The following is a 19,212-nucleotide window of genomic DNA, read 5'->3' on the forward strand; positions in this document are numbered from 1 at the left end:
TGCGTTAATTTTTCTAGGTAAGATCATTTTCAGAGGTTGAGGGTGCATTCAATGGGAAAGGGGAAAAATGTCTATCAAGAATTTCTGTTGGGCTGGGGATGTGGCTCAAGCGGTAGAGCGCTGGCCTGGCATGCATGCAGCCCGGGTTCGATCCTCAGCACGACATACAAATAAAGATGTTGTGTCCGCCGAAAACTAAAAAATAAATATTAAAAAATTCTCTCTCTCTCTCTCTCTCTCTCTCTCTCTTAAATTTTTTTTTTTCTTTTAAGGCCTGGGGATAGAGCTCAGTTGGTAGAGTGCTTGCCTCACATGCACAAGGCCCTGGGTTCAATCCCCAGCATTAAAAAAATAATAATAATAAAATTTCTGTTAAGACAACTTTACTTAAGAGAAGTTTTTCTTAGCTCTGCCCTCCATAAATCCAAGAATCCAAAGATATGAAAAGAAGTCAGGAGACTGAGGGCCACTAATTTTTGATGGTACCCTCTGTGACCACTCCTATCCAAAGGGTTCAATTATCATAGCAATTGATGGAGAGCAGGCTCTGATGACATTTACAACTTCCCCTCCTGAGATATTTAAGCCTTAAGTGACTTTAGTATCCGCTCACCTCCATCATGAAAGACCATTTATATTTTTCTCTCCCTCTGATTCAGCTCCATTTTCTAGATCTTTTATTACTAAAACTCTCCACCAATGTTCATGGCTCATGATCCTCCACTGCTTTCCAATCGATAAATAACTTTGGGAAAACATCATGGTCATTACTTTCTATAGCTTTTACATGAAAACTTAATTGAACCTACACATTTAAAACATGACCTAGCATGAATTTGTATAAATTCTTACTTGGGCCATGGCATTTGTCACAAAATGGAATATCACATCTGCATGGCTTGAGACTCTTTTAGTAGATAGTCATAAAATTATGATGTTGCAAGATGTCTTGTCTAGTGACTCAGAAATTATCTAATTCTGCCTTTCTCATTTAGAAAATGAGAAAAATAAGACACAGTTAACTTAAACATGTGCCCAAGATTGCATGACTAGTTTAGGCAAGAATTTAGATTTTTAAAATTAGTCTAGTGATGTTTCCAAACTGGAACTCTAATTAATGATCCCAAATGGATTATTTCCCAAGGTCAAATTCACCATACATAGACAGCAAATCAATCTGCAAATGGGCAGACTCCCAGATTTGAGGGAAAAACCCTGCTCATCCAAAAGAGTGTTGAATGCCCATGATCCTGACATATTTGCACTTCCACCCTTCACCTGAATACTCCTATTGTATCAGTCAGAAGGCAAAGAAAACAGCACTCAAGGACTTGAGGACTGTGTTGGTCAGTTTTCATCACTGTAACCAAAATATCAGACAAGAGCAGCTCAGAGGAGGAAAAGTTTATTTTGGACTCATGGTTTCAGAGGTCCAGTCCATGATTGACCAGATCCATTGCTCTGGGCTGGAGATGAGATAGAACATAATGATGAAAGGGCATGCTGGAGGAAAGAAAGCTGCTCACTTCTTGGCAGCCTGGCAGCAGGGGGAGAGGAGTGTGGAGCCAGGTACAAAATATAATCCCCAAGACCTACTTCCTCCAGTCATGCCCCACCTGCCTTTAGTTACCACCCAGCAATCTATTCAGATTATACGTCGATTAGGTTACAGCTCATAACCTAATCACTTTACCTCTAAAAATTCCTTCATTGTCCTGTGAGCTTTTCAAGAGACATCTCATATCCAAACCATTAACAATGATAAACTAGTCAAGCATGACCCTGGCTATTTGAGATATAAATAAGGACATACAGCAAGAGTAACAGCCTTCACCTCCGTCTGCTACTCAAGGACAGAAAAAACCCATCTGGTAGTGCTCAAGGTGAGCCTGACACATCCTGAGGCATTTTATCTAAGGTAAGTGTCCCCATTCTCTATCCTCAAGGTTGGCATATCCAGTGTTCAGTTTTTGTGGTAAATCAGAGCGATGGTTCCCAGACTTTCCCCTGAAGTGCTAGCAATGGCAAAGGAAAATTAAATAAAATATCCAAAATCATGCCCCCAAAGCATGAGCTTTCCTTAAGTCTTTCTTTCATTTAAATAATATTTATAAAATAAGCTTATGCACGGATATCATAGATGTTGTCTTAAAATTTCACTTGTTATCATGATGAATTTGTGTTACTTTCCTAGTTTTCATAGCTGCACTGTGATTATGTATACAACAGTGCTTGTAATTAAGGAATAGTCCCTGAAGTATTAAGGAGTCATGGGTATCGAGTCTGTAACTCATTCTCAAATGGCTCATAAATGTCAGCAATTGGGGAATTGAGATGATGCATGTAGGGGAATTCTGTGTGCTATTTCTGAAACTTTTAATTTGAAATTATTTCAACATAAATATATTTAAAGTTGTAAAAATATATGTAATTTCTTTGAATTTTTGATATTCCCAAGCACACAGTTTTATTTTCTATGAATATAATATTTTAAATCACTTCCCATACCGCCGCCCTCAAAAAAATAGTTTAATTAAATATAGAAGGCGTTTATCTTGTGACTTTGTGTTTATCTGTGTTCTAGAGTCTGGGATAGGAGTACACTGGCCTTAATGAGGTCCTTCATATGATCTTTGTGGGTTTGTATCTCTGACCAATATTTCTCTTTAAGAATAAGGTGAGGCCAGGCACATCAGGCATAGAGGTACACAGCTATAATCCCAGCTGCTCAGGAGGCTAAAGCAGTAGATTCACCAGTTGGAGGCCAGCCTCAGCATCTTAGTTAGACCCTGCCTCAAAATAAGCATTTTTTTTAAAGGGCTGGGAATGTAGCTCAGTGGTAGAGCACTTGCCTAGTATGCACAGGCTCTGGGTTAAAGTCACACACACACACACACACAAAATGAGTGAATGAGGAAGATAGGCTAGTCATGGGAATGGTGTATTAGGAAAGTTCCTTGCATGCCAAAAAATGAGATGTAGGCATAGAGAATTTGGAATAGTGACTGAGACAAAGAAATCCCTTAGGAAATATTAGCTCTGATTGTTTTTATCATTGACATCATGGTCATCCCCGGGAGGTCTGAAGGTTGTGTGCAGTCTTGTAAATTAAAGGCTGCAGCAGGAATGTGAGGGTAGCCACATGTTTCAGCTCTGGTCAGGTTGAAGACTATGTCCTCTCCCTCATGAGGACAAATCCAGGAATCTGAAACAAAGGAAGACAGTCAACACATCGAGACAAGATCATGGTGGGGATGGGTACCTGAGAAAAACCCAAAGCATTGCAAAGTAACAAAAATAGATCTAGCAGGACAGGGACAATCATTGGGAAGAGAGTGGGACTCCCAGGAGTGTGGCAACTGGATTCCATGAGATGTAACTCTAAGACTCTGAGCTTATAAACCAGGGTCCAAGGTATTCCCATGAATCTTTAGAGCCAGGAACCCCTCTTAGAAGAGAATCCCTCTTAAAGGAATTTGTTATAACTTCTGGAAGCTTTGGACAAAACTTCTGCCTCAATCTGAGACTCACCTAACTTGCCTGCACTGATTATTGCCTCTTTGCCAAGATCTCAGATCCCAGGCAAACAGACAAGAGAAACAGACAAATCAGCCTGTTGTTCTCCAGAGCTGCTCAGGAACAGGACACTGACCTGAAGTCTTCACATGCTTCTGGTTTCTCTTTTGGCTTTTCCAACCCAAGGTTGCCTCTACAGTTTCCCAGACTTCTATACTGTTTGTATTACTGTTATCTATTCTGTCTTCTTTTCCCCCAATATATTGCTATATATGCTCACAAAGTAATTGGGAATGTAAATATAGCTGTTATGGTTTCAATATTAGGTGTCTCCCCAAAGCTCATGTGTGAAACAATGCAAGAAAGTTTAGAGGTGAAATGATTGGGTTATAAGAAGTTCAACCTAATCAGTGCATTAATTCCCTGATAGGGATTAACTGAGTGGTAACTTATAGGCAGAGAAGGTGTGGCTAGAGGAGGTGGGTCCCTTGGGGCGTGCCTTTGAGTTATATATTTTGTCCTTGCTGAGCAAAGCTCTCTCTGTTTCTTGGTGGCCATGTCCCCAGTTGCTTTCTTCTGCCACACCCTTCCACCATTTTGTTCTGCCTCGCCTCAGGTCCCAAGGAAAAGAGTCAGCCATCTGTGGATCTTTGAAACCATGAACCCCAAATAAATTTTCCTCCCCTAAAATTGTTCTTGTCTGGTCTTTTGGTCATAGAGGTGAAAAAGCTGACTAAAACGTACAAACTCGTTCTCATTTATGAATTAGCATTGCAATCGATGTTTCACAGCCAGAAAACAATGATGGGAGCAACTGGCCAGTTAAATGCCAGGACCATTGATAGGAGTAGATGCTTCTTGCAGTCACCTGTCCTGACCCCATGAAGTCCACCATGAATGTGTAAGTTGTTTGGCATAAATTTGGCTAAAAATCTCCTGTGCTGTGTCCGGAGAAACAGGACATTTGCCTCTGAAGTTAACCTTGATCCCTTCATTCAGTTTGGCTCTGTGTGAATTTTACTTCCAGCCTTCTGTAGCCCAGCTTGTCTCAGTCTTGGTGCCTCCAGAGAGCAGCAACAGCAAGGTGCTTCTCACACCCTATCATAAAGACCTTTAGCTTTCAATTTATCATAAGAGTTTTCTCACACATAATCTTTATAAATACATCCCATCATTGCCCTCTACTGGGGCAATGAGGTACCTAGAGCTAATTCTGGTTCTAAGCAGAGATTTGAAAAACATACACCCCACACCGCCCTCAGAAATAGCAGAGGAGTCTCCTTTAGAACCCTCCTTCCTGAGGTCAGTGTCTCCCTCCCAGGAGGCCTTTTAGAGGGTAAAGCCTGAAGAACCCTACTAGGGTAGCTCTAGTAGTTCAAAGATTGCGTTTTAGTAGCAGCATTGGTGCTGGTCTGCTTCACTCCAGTAACCCAGATAGAGTTTTCTGGTATCCTTGCCTATCCCTCCTGGGGTTTCCTGGGAAAAAAAAAAGGTCTTTGGGGACGTAGTTGCTTAATCTCCTTTCCTCTTCTTTCAAGCTACCTCAGGGTCTTCTATTAAGCCTCTCCTTGTTTTTTTTTTTTTATTGGTTGTTCAAAACATTACAAAGCTCTTGACATATCATATTTCATACATTTGATTCAAATGGGTTATGAACTCCCATTTTTACCCCGTATACAGATTGCAGAATCACATCGGTTACACATCCACGTTTTTACATATTGCCATACTAGTGACTGTTGTATTCTCTCCTTGTATTCTAGTGTGACTGCTAAGACTTTTTTTAAAAAACTTTTTAAAATAATAACTTTATTTAATTTATTATGTGTTGCTGAAGATCTAATCCAATGCCTCACATGTGCTAGACAAATGCTCTAACACTGAGCCACAACCCCAGCGACCCCCACCTTTTTGTACTGGGCATTGAACCCAGGGGCGCTCGCTCTACCACTGAGCTACATCCCCAGCCCATTGGTTATTATTTTTTATTTCATTTCTAAGTTGACCAGACTGGTTTTTAACTTGAGATCCTCCTGCCTCAGCCTTCTGGGCCAATGGGATTATAGGCATGTGCCAGCCTGGCTGCTAACACTTTGTTTTTCCTTGTTTCATAGAGTTTTGGAGCCAGGGGGCATTTAATAAATTATTCAACTGAAAATCTTTGTGTTACAAATGACAAGGAGACAAAGGACCCCCATAGAGACTGAGGCCAGCACATGGTTCCTGTGTGCCCCTTTGAGCTAGCCAAAGGCCAGGTCTCAAGGGAGAGGGAAAAACAGAAAGCAAGTTGAAGACAAGTTATCGTGGAGATAAAAGGAAGTCCAGTCTCATTAGAATAGTATTTTGTTAGAGTACTGGTATTTGTTAGAGAAGTGGGAGAGTACTGGTAAGGGATGGGTGGACTGGACATAGGCTGAGTAGAAGAAGGCTTTGATGCCAGGTGGAGGAGGTTGAATTTTGCCCTGTATGAAAGGGAACTGCTGAGGATTTTCTTTAACAGGGAAAGGAGTATTTTACCAAGACTCATCCAACAATATTATATATGCTCAATTAGACCCAGGAGAAAGTGGGACACATAGGAGATGATGACAGTCATCCAGATAGGGGTAGAAAGGGAAAGAAGAGAAGCAATAAGTCTGGCCTCATGTGCCCCAAGGCTTTGAGCATGCTGGGTATTCAGTAAGTTAGCTACCTAATTGATACAGGGATGAAGAAGGGAAAGTCAACTGAAAGTGTCAAAAAAACCCAAGGGTTTTTCTCACACCCTATCATAAGGACCCTATCGGAGCAATATAGCTTTCAATTTATTATAAGAGTTTTCTCACACATAATCTTTATAAATACATCCCATCATTGCCCTCTACTGGGGCAATGCGGGACCTAGAGCTAATTCTGGTCCTAAGCAGAGGTTTGAAAAACATATACCCCTCACCACCATCAGCAATACCAGAGGAGGTGAATTCTGAGACAATAGAACCAGCTGCATGAAAGGTAGTAAAGATCCATGTCAGTGGAGGTATTCAGGCTCAAATCCATTTGGGGGAACATTATAAAGAATATGCTTATGAGCTTCCCTGGTGGTGCACACCAGAATATACCTCCAATCAGTAACAGACAGATCTCTGAAGTGCCTCCTAGCTTGGGTATCCCACGAAGCTGGGTGGATGTAAAGTCAGCAACGTGCCTGACCCAACCTTATGCAATTGACTAGAAATTAGGTTTTTAATGTCTGGTTCAGTATTCTTATCACTTCACTATTTCACATTTGCATCTTGAATCATCTCAAGGGAAGAAGTTAAGTTACACTCTGGGACTGGCCAGAAACACCCATATAAAAACAAAATCAGTAAGAATTGGCTCTTAAGTGCATTTAACCCTTTTGCGGCCCTGCCTGCATAGAGTGTGAATTGGGGAATGGAAGTGAACTGGTTTTGTTCGCTCACTACTCCGTTGCTTTGCATGTTACTCAAAGATAGAGACATTGTCTCCTCAGTTGGAAAATAAATGTAAATATTTCTGTCTCATGTGGGTGCTACAAGATAAATGAGAAGATGTTGTTTCTATCAACAAATAGATCAATAGACACGCTCTGATTAACTCTTTGTCAAGAACACAGTACACAATAGTGGTGATGTTCAATCTACTTATGATCTCGTGGGCACAGCACCAGTCACTCAGAGCCACAATGGCTCATCTGCCAGACCAGTGACTAACAAGGTGACTGTAAAGTCACAAGACAATTTTCAATAATCAGGAAAGTAGTATGGGAGCCAGATAGGCCTAATATTTTCATTATTTTTTTTTAGTTGTAGGTGGACACAATATCTTTACTTTTATTTATTTTTATGTGGTGCTGAGGATCAAATCCAGTGCCTCACACGTGCTAGGCGAACGCTCTACCACTAAGCTACAACCCCAAGCCCCCTAATCTTTAATTCTGGTCCTGCCACTTAAACATGTGACCTTAACCATCCTGAGCCTTGGTTTCTTTTTCTGTAAAATGGGGATAATAACATGGGACAGATAGCAAATATCTGTACATAAAGCACAATGCCTTGACCCATGAAACACTTTTTAAGATGATGGCTATTTATTTTTTTTTATACCAGGGATTGAACCCAGGGACACTTAGTTACTGAGCCACATCCCCAGCCCTTTTTTGTACTTTTATGTAGAGCCAGGGTCTTGTTGAGTTACTTAGGGTCTCACTAAGTTTCTGAGGCTGGCATTGAACTTGCAAGCCTCCTGAGCCACTGGGATTACAGGCATGTGCCACTGCTATTGAGCTGTTATTTTTAACAAAGCACCTAGAACATATTAGATGTTCACTAAACAGCAGTCCGTAGTATCCCTTTCCTCCTATTGCTGTTGTAAATCCCTGTACTGACTCAAACCTTAAAATGGGGTGTATATTTTCCTGGCTGCTGTTAGTAGTCAACACTACACTGTGCACCATCGGATTTACCAGATTTCAACATTTCACTACACCACGTTGAATATGTAAAATCTGGCCTCTCATTTAAGATCACTTTTGCAGGACTGTATATAAAATATGTTTAAAGTTTTACATTGAAATTATATGACTACAAGTAATTTGTGATCAATGCTGTGCCCTTCTTCATTCGCAGTGCTTGGGAATTCCTCCAAAATGAGAAAAATCTAAATAAGATCATTTTCCAATGTAATGTACTTTTTATGCATGCCAAACTTCAAAATAAATAAAATTGACTTTGTTACTTTTGTAATAGGTAAGCAAATATTTGATTTTATATTTGCCTTTTTCTGTATTTGGAGCCAGTACATTTTTTTCCCAGTCTCAAAAACTGTAGGTCCCTGGAAATCTCCCAGTCCCTAAACACAAAGCCTCTAGTGCTTAATGGATAAAACAGCCCTAAGACTGTGGCAGTTGAGAAGGCTCATGATGAATGACTAGGATCAAATACACAATCAAAGGAACCCCTTCCCCAGGCTGCCTGAGTGAAGCTGGTCAGCTGCAGGGCCAGCACATGTTTGCAACTTAATTGGATTTGGAGCTTGCAGAGCCTGTGGCCAGTCATTTGGTCAGCAGGAAATGTTTAGGCCAGCCCTCGGCTTCTGCTGCCATCCCCACCCAATCACTCCAAAGCCTGGTGGCTTAGATTATAATTGTTAATGAATAATCACTTGGTAATCTTTTCATCCCAATGGGAAAGGCTCAGATGAGGGCCTGCAAGAGAGAAATGACATCTGGGGAAAAAAAAAAAAAAGAAAGAAAGGGGGGAAAAAATCACAGTGGTGCTCAAGCCAAGTGCCTGCTGGGTAATTTTTTCTTGGGTCCAAAAAATCAGTATTTTGTTTGCTTTGTGGGAAGAACTGCATGAAAGGATTCTTACCATGGAAAGGGGGAGTTCTGTTGGTGAACCAGGCTCCACCTTGGGACAAAGAGACCAACCCCTCAGAAGTTTCACATTCAGAAATGGAGAAGAACATATTTTCTCGAAGGCAGAGGAGTCATATAAATGCCAGTGGTTGGGATGCTGGATGGAATTCAAGACACCAACACGGATCTGAGGAGCTATTGCACAGATCAAGTCTTGCCAGCTGAAGTTATTTGCTTTTTTCCTTGACAATTTTTGTAATATCTACTTACTTCATTACTATAATTTACCAGATACATATTTATTCATTTATTTCAAATAATTCTTTGAAAATGAAACTGTGCAGTACCATCTTTCACAAAGTACTTGTGCTATTTAATAAACAGAAATAAAAATAAACATAATGAATGTCATCTGTTTTTTCAAAACTCTCTTCTAATATTATTTTCAGCTGAAGACTCAGCCTGAGGCCTGTTGTCTCTTGAAAGGGAGGAAAAACAAACCCTAGTGAGTATAACAGAATGTTTCCTTCTTGCTCTAAGAGGAAACTTTCTCCCAAATGTTATCAGAAAGGTTAAGAGAAAGTTATTTAAGGTAATGTTCACACACCACCTAAAACCACAAACAGAGACACGCTATGCTCTGCTTCTCTGGGAAGCTCTTTCCCCTTCCCTAGGCAGCTGGCACTGGACCAAAGGGAAGGGTTGAAAGTCAGGAAGCTCCCAGTCCCTGTGCTGCCACTCACTCAATGGCCTTGGGAAGGGCACTTGCCCTTTCAGGAACTTGAGCTCATTCTCTCTCTAAAATGAGGCAGTCAATTGAGGTGATCTCAAAGATCTCTTCCAGTTCTGACCCTCTATCATTCCAAGGCATTGCCCAGCAGGACAAAATGTCAGACATGGAAAGAACCCACTCACTGTACAGCTTTACCATCTGGTGCAGTGATTCCCTGACTCAGTGAGACCATTTTTCTGTAACTTCAGTGAGAAACAGAACTGCAGAGTGGAGAGGAATGAGTCTAACTCCACAATCCTAATCCACCTTTTCCAGGACACCTAGCCAGACTGGGAGATCTTTGGCCTGTTTTTCTTCAAAGACTGGTTTCCCTTCATGACTACTTCTCAGAGAGTCAAAAAGGAAACGGGAGTATGGAAAGAAAAGAAGCAGTGGAAGCTTGATTAAAATGTTGTATTTGATATTCTCTAGTAGTGGGTGATGGGGAATTTCCTTAACTCAGTTTGCTCATGCATATAGAGAGGGTAATTATATTCACTTTATACAACTCTTGTGAGGGGTAGACAATAAAAGTATTTATTGAAGGCATAAATAGTACATTAGCCGCTGGGATCAAAAAGTAAAGTGCAGATGGTCTCCTCAAGTATCTTGGGCTGCAGGAACCCTGCAGTAACTGACTTAGGGTATGAAATTCTTGGAAGGACTAGCAGGACTCGCATGATTACCTACTCACCCATCTACTCCTCCCCTCTGTTCCACTTCCCCCTTAGGAGAAATGGCACCAGCCAGACCAGGATTCTACCCACTGATGCTGCTCCTGCTGCTGGGACTGTGGGTGCTTGAGACCCCAGTCAGTGCCAAGCCCAAGAACATGACCTCATCTCAGTGGTTTGAAACTCAGCACGTGCAGCCCAAGCCGCAAGCATGCAACTCAGCCATGGGTCACGTCAACAAGTTCACAGAACACTGCAAGAACCTCAACACCTTCCTGCATGAATCCTTCTCCAATGTGGCCACCACCTGCCAGACCCCCCAAATAACCTGCAAGAACAACCATGAAAACTGCCACCAGAGCCCAGGACCTGTGTCCCTCACCATGTGTACACTCACCTCAGGGAAGTATCCGAACTGTAGGTACAAAGAGAAGCATCTGAATGCATCTTACATAATAGCCTGTGAACCTCCCCAAAAAAGGGACTCTAGGAAATTCCGGCTGGTTCCTGTGCACTTGGATAAAATTGTCTGAGGTCTGGGATCCTCCTCCCAAGCTCTGCAAACACTTTTCATTGCTGAGCATTTCCTCCCTTGAGTTCTTTACTAATCCTTACTGTCTTTACAAATACCACTTCCCTCCTACCAACCCAAACTCATGTTCTCTTGATTCCTTAGGGGGTTTTATGGATGAGCCAAAGGAGGAACAGAGGGGTCCTTCTCTTTATCCTTCACCGCTGCTTACTTTTCTTTCTCAGTGTTTGGTACTATGTGGCTCTTCCAGAGTCAAGCACTGGGGATCTCAGCATGGTTGGATCCAGGCTTTGTGGAGTAATGGCTTATGTAATTTTGGAGACCTTCTTCTTAAAGAAAAAGAATCTAAAATTACAAGCACAAGATAAGTTAAGGACCTTGGAAGGGCTGTGGTTGGACAGCCTGGAGGAATCCCAGACAGGGGCAATTATCTAAGGAAAGTGGTCAGCAGAATCAGTGCTGGGTTCCCTGTATCAGACAAAGAAATGTGTCTGATTTTGCTGAAATAAAAGACTATGCTTTTCCTGATTGAGTTCATGTTACTGTCTGGAGGGAAGAAGAAAGATTTGTAGCTCTTGTTCAGAGGCCCATTATCTATCTATCTATCTATCTATCTATCTATCTATCTATCTATCTATCTATCTATTTTGGTACCAGAGATTGAACCCAGGACACTTAACCACTGAACTACATCCTCAGCCCATTTTTATATTTTACTCAGAGACAGGGTCTCACTGAGTTACTAAGTGCCTCCCTAAATTGCTGGCTTTGATACTCCTACCTCAGCATCCCGAGTTGCTGGGATTACAGGTGTGCGCCACCATGCAGGTCAGAGGCCCTTCTTAATTTCTGCGGACATCAGCTTCATCTGCCCCAGGTAGGAGGAAGCGTAGCATCCTGATCAAACACAGTCACGGAGACCTTGACACTGTCATCCATTTCCTTTAAAACTGTTTAGAGGTCCCATCTCTTGCAAAGGGGAGGAAGGAAAGGAAGAATAGGCTATGCCCAGGATGCTGAAGCCTGAACCCTTGTTGGTGGTCAATACCTGAGTTCATGCTTCACTAATATAACCCAGATCAGAAGCCTCAGCCTTCTAAAGTGAATTTCTCTTCCTTGGAAATTTCAGAATCAAGACTTACCAAAAGTCTTAATCAGTGCTTGTCTACTAGTATAGTAGCCAAGGAGTAAAGGAGCAGTTTTATATGTAATCTGCCTAGACCAATACTCTTATAAAATACAATTAAATGAATTCTAGGAAATGAATAGAACATATAGATAAAGAAAACAAAATCCTCAAATTTTTATTACTAGATTCAATTAACATAAAATTACTCTGTCAACTTGTTGTAAAAGTTTGTTTCTTCTCAATTTCTGTACTTATCTTAATAGATATTCAGAGAAAAACATACAGATTATACACATTGACATGCATACAAACCAACACAAGACATATATAATACACTTCCATACATATATGGGAACACAGGGACACATGTTCACACACATGTATGAGTATGTACAACACACACATATACATGCACACACACTCAATAGCAAGGCACCTCCTCTCCTTTCCTCTACCATTTCTGTTTTTTCTTCACATCTCCCTTCCCATATTTGTAAAGATTTTCCTACACAGGCTATGATTCAGAGTAAGGAAAGGATGTTTGTTGAGACATGAAGTGGCAGAGAAAGCATAGAATTCAGAAATTCCAACTCCCAGCCTCCTTCCAAGCTTTCTAGGATTCGAGCTCATTACCAATACCAACACCATCCCACCCGCAACTGCAGCTTCTCTCACAGCAGGCACAGCCCGTGCACACCATGCTCTGCCCATCACCACCACTTAATGTTGATCACTCCTGTGCTTGGGACTAGGGAAGAAGACACACTGGAAGTGAGAGAGAAGCAATACTCTCCCACCACTCTGGCATCTTCCCAGGGTTGTAGGCAGCTCCCTTTCCTGCATCTGCACCTTAAATGATAGTGTTTCTCAGGGTCCTATTCTTAGCTCTGTTTTCTTCTCACACGGCGCTCAATGAACTGATTTTGTCCATGCCTTCAACAGCCATTTACCTACTGCTAAAGGCATTTCTCCAGCCCAGATCTCTCATGGTCTAGGCATGTATGTCCCTGTACCTGTTGTTTCTGGCCTCAATGTCCTGCAGGCATCTGTACACAGAACAGGACAAAGTTTGTGATCACCTGGCTACCAAATGCATCCTCCTCCTGCAGTCTCTTGGGCTTACTTAGTGGAATCATCATATTCAATCATTTAAGATTATAATCTAAGACACATCATTTTTTGTTTGTTTGTTTCCTAAATAATTACCCATTTATCCCAGTACTGCCTCAAGAGAGCACAAAAATTCTTGGGTTTTCTCTTTTGGTACTGGGGATAGAACCCAGAGGCACTTAACCACTGAGCCACATCCCCAGACCTTTTTATGTTTGATTTTTGTTTTGTTTTGTTTTTGGTGGGGGGGAGTACCAGGGATTGAACTTGGGAGCACTCGACCACTGAGCTAAGCTGCGTCCCCAACCCTATTTTGTACTTTATTTAGATACAGGGCCTCACTGAGTTGCTTAGTGCTTCACTTTTGCTGAGGTTGGCTTTGAACTTGTGATTCTTCTGCTTTAGCCTCAGGAGCTGCTGGGATTATAGGCAGGTGCCACCACAACAGGCTTTTTTGTTGTTGTTCTTGTTTTATTTTAAGGAAGGGTCTTACTAAATTGCTGAGACTGTCCTCAAATCTGCAATCTTCCTGCCTCAACCTCCCAAATCACTGGGATTTCAGATGTGCACCATCAAGTGCAGCTTGAGTTTTCTTTTCTCCTCTCTTTTCTACCAAATAGCATTGGGTTCCTACATATTATGGCCTTCAAGTGGGCTGTAGTTTGGAAGGACCTAGGCAAACACACCTAGGTTATTGTGATGGCAGATTCATTATCTTGTTGAAGAGGCAATAATAAAAATACACATGAAATACTCTCAAAAGTAAAACAGGAGAGAAGAAAGAATTAAAAATGGCTTCTGTAACCTTTTTCTCCCACTGCCCCAGGCTTTCATTTTTCTTGACCTTAAGTTAATTCTCTATTTAGTGTTAACCTTTCTGTTGTATATCTCTGGCTAACATTAGGTCTAGAACCACAGTTAGGCAACACAGGAAAAATTCAACCATTCAATATCTATAAGAGTTGTGGCCCCAGAATCTGGGAAGCTTCCAGAATAGAATGAATCCTTAACTAGACTAATTATATCCAACAAGTGGTGTAGCAACCCGGGTAGGAGTTTCTGACTTCCGTGTGTAGGCTAAAGAATTAGGTGGAATGTAATTTGAATCTAGGAACCATGGGCTATAAAACAGGCCCATTTGGAGAGTAATGACACAGCTACATGAAACTGGGCTCAGTGGGGCAGCTGGGGGCCTGAGAAGAGCTATCCCAAAGTCTGGGGACAAAACCTCTACTGACTGTGCTCTCCAAGCCACCGAGAACAGGCTTCTGAAACATTGCTTGGGAAGGGGCTCCCAACCATTTGATTCAGCCATTATTTTCTAATAGGTAAGTATGTTTTAATTCCAGAAAATTTAGAATTAAAGACAGAAATATTTATAAGAATGAAACACATAGCAATAACATGTTTAAGGAATTTGTACATATTTGGTATTGTGGGTATTTGTAATGTTTAACAGAATTTAGGGGCTGAGGATGTAGCTCAGTGTTAGAATGCTTGTCTCGCATACAGGAGACCCTGGGTTTGATTCCCAGTACTAGAGAGAGACAGAGACAAAGAGAGAATTTAGTCTATTACCCTAACAAGATGGACTTGTAATTCTAATTTAAAATGTGCATGATTTGAAATAAAACTTTCCTTTAAAACTAGTTTTGGGCCAGGCGCAGTGGTGCATGCCTGTAATCCCAGCAGCTTGGGAGGCTGAGACAGGAGTTCAAAGCCAGCCTCAGCAAGGACAAGATGCTAAGCAATTCAGTGAGACCCTCTCTAGATAAAATATTTAAAAAAAAAAAAAAAAAAGGACTGGGGATGTGACTCAATGGTCAAGTGCTCTTGAGTTCAATCCCGGTATCTCCCCCACAAAAAAAAAAAAAAAAATCTAGTGTTGGAATGCCAGGCATGGTGGCACACTCCTGTAATCCCAGCTACTTGGGAGCCTGAGGTAACTTGGTAAGAACCTGTCTCAAAATAAAAAAAAATAAATAAAAAGGGTTGGGATATAGTTCAATGGTAGAGAACCACTGGGTTCATTCCCCAATACTACTGCTTACTACTATAACTACTAATACTAATACTAATTATAATAATAATAAAATTGGTGTTAGAACACAAGAAAATTGATTCACCCTATTTATAAATCATTAGATTTGTAATTTTTAGGTATTCAAGAATGTTTTGCTGGTTGGCTCAGATGACTGAATTACTTAATAAGGACATGAAATATATTAAATTTATAAAATATACTTTAACTATTTTAATTTATATTTAATCATTAACTACATTTTTTTATTGTGTAAACAGCATGCCTTTATTTCATTTGTTTATTTTAATGTGGTGCTGAGGATCGAACCCAGTGCCTCCCACATGCAAGGCAAGCACTCTGCCACTGAGCTACAATCCCAGCCCACCATTAACTACATTTTTAAAGGCCCAAATAGTCATTAAATTCTTTAAAGTGATTATCATAATTTATTTCTTTTTAAGTTACATATAAAAGATTAAAAACTGGACTTCTGATCTATAGCTTAATATAAAGAACATAATTTTTCTTTTTCCCCTTTTTTGATACTGAGGTTTTAACTCAAGGGCACTTAACCACTTGAGCCATATCCCCAGCCCTTTTTATTTTTTATTTTGAGAAAATCTCACTAAAGTGCTTAGGGTCTTGCTAAGTTGCTGATGCTGACTTTGAACCTGTGATCCTCCAGTCACTGGGATTACAGGCAAATGCCACCATGCCCAGCCAGGGACATACTTTTTTTAAGTATTTTTTTAGATGTTGATGAACGTTTCTTTTATTGACTTATTTTTATGGGGTGCTGAAAATCAAACCCAGTGCCTCATACATGCTAGGCAAATGCTCTACCACTGAGCCACAACCCCAGCCCAGGGACATAAATTTTTAAAAGCCAAATAGCTAAGACTAAGGATATAGTTCAGTGGTAGAATGTTTGCCTAGCATATGGCCCTGGATTGGGTCCCTAGCACTGGAAGGAAAAAAAGGGCCAGTGGTTCTCAATACTCGGCACAAAAGGGACATATATATGTGTACATATCATACACCTGTGTGTGTGTGTATATTTTTTTTAATTTTGTGTGTGTGTGTGTTGCTGGGGATCAAACCCAGGGCCTCACATGAGCTAGGCAAGCACTCTATCACTGAGGTACATCCCTGGCATCCAAAAGGGACATTTAAAAAATTCATATTGAGTCCATTTTTTAAATAATTTTTTAATAAAATAATTTTTTAGTTGTAGATGGAAACAATACCTTTATTTCATTTATTTTTATGTGGTGCTGAGGATCAAACCCAGTGCCTTACACGTGCTAGGCAAGCACTTCACCACTGAACCACAACCCCAGCCCTTGAGTCCATTTTCTACACTTTACTTCACAGTTGGCTTTAGGATGTATTTTCTGGTGTTCCCATGCTTGTTGGTTTCATTGGTGATTACAGAAGGGAAAGAAGTTGCTGTGGTAGAGGAGCCAAGGCTCAGGCTCATGAGCTCATAGTGGTGCCCTTGGAACTGAACCCAGACCTATATCTGTCCTTGGCACTCTTCTCCCTCTGCCCGGTGCTGCCTCCCCGTAGGTATTCTTCTGAATTGGGGAGATTTTTACACTGCATTCTGGAAGAACCAAGAAAGGGAAGCAATGCATCCCTGAGACCAGTGTAGTAGTGTCAAAAGAATTCAACAAATTATACTCCAAGAAAAATTAAAACTCAGAGACTGATTGAGTCTCCATCCTCAATAAGGACTTTTCTTCCTTAGCCAAACATGGAGATTTGCGACTATATTTTACTAAGTGAAGTGGCTTAAAAAATTGTTAAGCAACAGCTCCTTCAATAAACAAGAGTGCATCCATGAAAGTGTGTGTGTGTGTGTGTGTGTGTAAATATACATGCATTCATGGTAATTTAAATATTCATGCATTTATGTTAGTAAAATTAGGAGCACTATATTCTACCAATTGCTGATTCTTTGGGGTTCCAAATTCCTCATTTGAAGTGCAAATATCCCCAAGCAAAAAGAAAAGAAAATAGTATAATTTGTTACAAGGACTTGTCCTTGAAATCAGTCACTTAGGTGCTCAGGTTGGCTTGGGAACAATTTGGAGGCATGGTATACACAGCATACATAGTCTTATAATATAGGACTCATTGAGTAGGTACAATATAGGCAGAGACCTGGAAGTAGACAATGAAGATGTCAAGGAACTGGAGGCAAACTTTGACCCATCTGCTTGGCAGTTCTGAAGATTAGGGAGGCCAGGGTGATTCATGCAGTCCTAGTTTCCACACTGCCTGCCCCAGGAGACTGGGACTCTAGATAGTCTGCCAATGAGGGCTCAAGGCTACTGCTAATGTATTGGCACATGTTACCTCTTAACAAATGTCCATTTAACATAATTTATTTGGGGAGCAAATGAATGCAGATATACAGATGGGAAAATTCACAGATCACAAATCTGGAAAGCTTATAGAATATTTTTTTAAAATTCATTTTTGCAGGGCTGGTGTTGTGGCTCAGTGGTAGAGCGCTTGCCTAGCATGTGTGAGGCACTGGGTTCAATCCTCAACACCACATATCAATAAATAAAATAAAGGATCACTGACAACTAAAAAAAATTCATTTTGCTTAAAACTTTACAGCAAGTGGAGATTTGTGACCTATAGAGAAAAACTGTCCCATTTTCAGGCTGCTCTAAATATTAAAACTCCCTTACATAGAACCTAATCTACTTCTCTATATAACTGCAACAATTCACTAATGCCCCACCACTCTGAGACTCTCAGAATAGGCTGAACTCCTCTTCACAACTAACCTTTTAAATATTTTAAGAGCATTTCATGACTTCTGTCCTCCAAATATTGCCTCATCTGGCAATAACAAGAACTATAAAATGGCTCCTGCTGTTTGACTCAGTAATTTCACTTTGTGAAATATACCAAATGGGAATAACGCAAAGTGTGGAGTATATTTGCACAAATTTGTTTGTACCTTTTCTTTGTAAAGCAAAGAAAAGTTTAATATAATACAAATGCCCTAAAACTGACAGCTACTAAGCAAATAGTAGATAACTACTCAAAGCTTTCATTGAAGAAAATGTATACAAAAATTACCTTGATGCACAGAAATGTGTACAGGCAAAGCTACATGAAGAAAACATTACATAAAAATGGGCTATGAGCTAGGGGTGTAGCTCATTGGTAGCACATCTGCCTAGCATGTGAGAAATCTAGGTTGAATCCTGGGCACTGCAAAACAAAAAACAAAACCTCAGTCAAATGAGTTAAACTGTAGAAGAGATTCTGAGTTTGTACCTAAATCAAGTCCATAAATGAATTTTCCAAGCCATGCATTTTCCAGACTTTCACAGCACAATGAACTTGCATCTAATCCAGATGTTCCCATTTGTTTTGTTGTTGTTGTTGTTTGTTTGTTTGTTTTTGTGTGTGTGTGTGTTTTGTTGTTGTTGTTTTTAGTTGTAGATGGACACAATACCTTTATCTTTAGGTGGTGCTGAGGATCAAACCCAGTGCCTCACCCATGCTAGGGGAGTGCTCTACCACTGAGCCACAACTCCAGCTACTGGGGTGGGGGGGTCCCTCTGTTTTTAATTCTATCCTGTGTATTCATTTGCAAATATCCTCCAGTGGACAAAGTTAAGCAGCTGATTTCTTCTCTCTACCTCCCACTCCGGCCAGGTTTCCCCCTCTTCTCTGTCCCACTATCATTTCTGTTTCTGTGGGGGTTTTTGTTCCTCTTACAGTTTTTACCTTTGATAATACCTTTGAAGACCTGGTCAGACCCTAGCTAGAGAAGAGCAGTGACAAAAGAGACGTGACTTCATGAAAAGTTTCTTTTTAGCTTACAGGTAGTTTGTCATGAGAGACAGAAAAACAAATAAATACATAATCAGAGATGAAGAAATAAAAACAGAGTTGCTATGAGACAGCAACATTTTAGTTCAGGCCCAGAGGATGAATTGTGGAAAAAGGCTCCATGTATAAAGAAAAGAGAACAAAAAGGTGCAGAATTAGGAGTAAGCAAGGTGTGTTTAAAGGTCACTGGTAGCTTACCACATGAGAAGAGTGGAAAGAAATGAGGCTGGGGG

General features: G+C 40.7%; 2 protein-coding genes across 7 annotated transcripts in view; one reads left to right on the forward strand and one right to left on the reverse strand.

Annotated features, from left to right (window-relative positions):
* Window positions 1-19,212, reverse strand: part of Rnase13 (ribonuclease A family member 13 (inactive)) — a 42,873-nt gene that overhangs the window by 18,747 nt on the left and 4,914 nt on the right. The window lies entirely within an intron of this gene.
* Window positions 10,384-10,854, forward strand: LOC124090360 (ribonuclease 7-like). Its single transcript, XM_046441048.1, has one exon. The coding sequence runs from the start codon at window positions 10,384-10,386 to the stop codon at window positions 10,852-10,854; it is 471 nt and encodes a 156-aa protein (XP_046297004.1).

This window comes from Marmota monax, unplaced genomic scaffold (genome assembly GCF_021218885.2).
Source record: "Marmota monax isolate L192 unplaced genomic scaffold, Marmota_monax_Labrador192_F-V1.1 WCK01_AAM20220418_F8-fsc00017, whole genome shotgun sequence".
In the NCBI taxonomy this organism is placed as follows: domain Eukaryota; kingdom Metazoa; phylum Chordata; class Mammalia; order Rodentia; family Sciuridae; genus Marmota; species Marmota monax.

Excerpts from the sequence above, each read along its gene's own strand:
- LOC124090360 (XM_046441048.1), top strand. The coding sequence starts at position 10,384 with ATGGCACCAGCCAGACCAGGATTCTACCCACTGATGCTGCTCCTGCTG.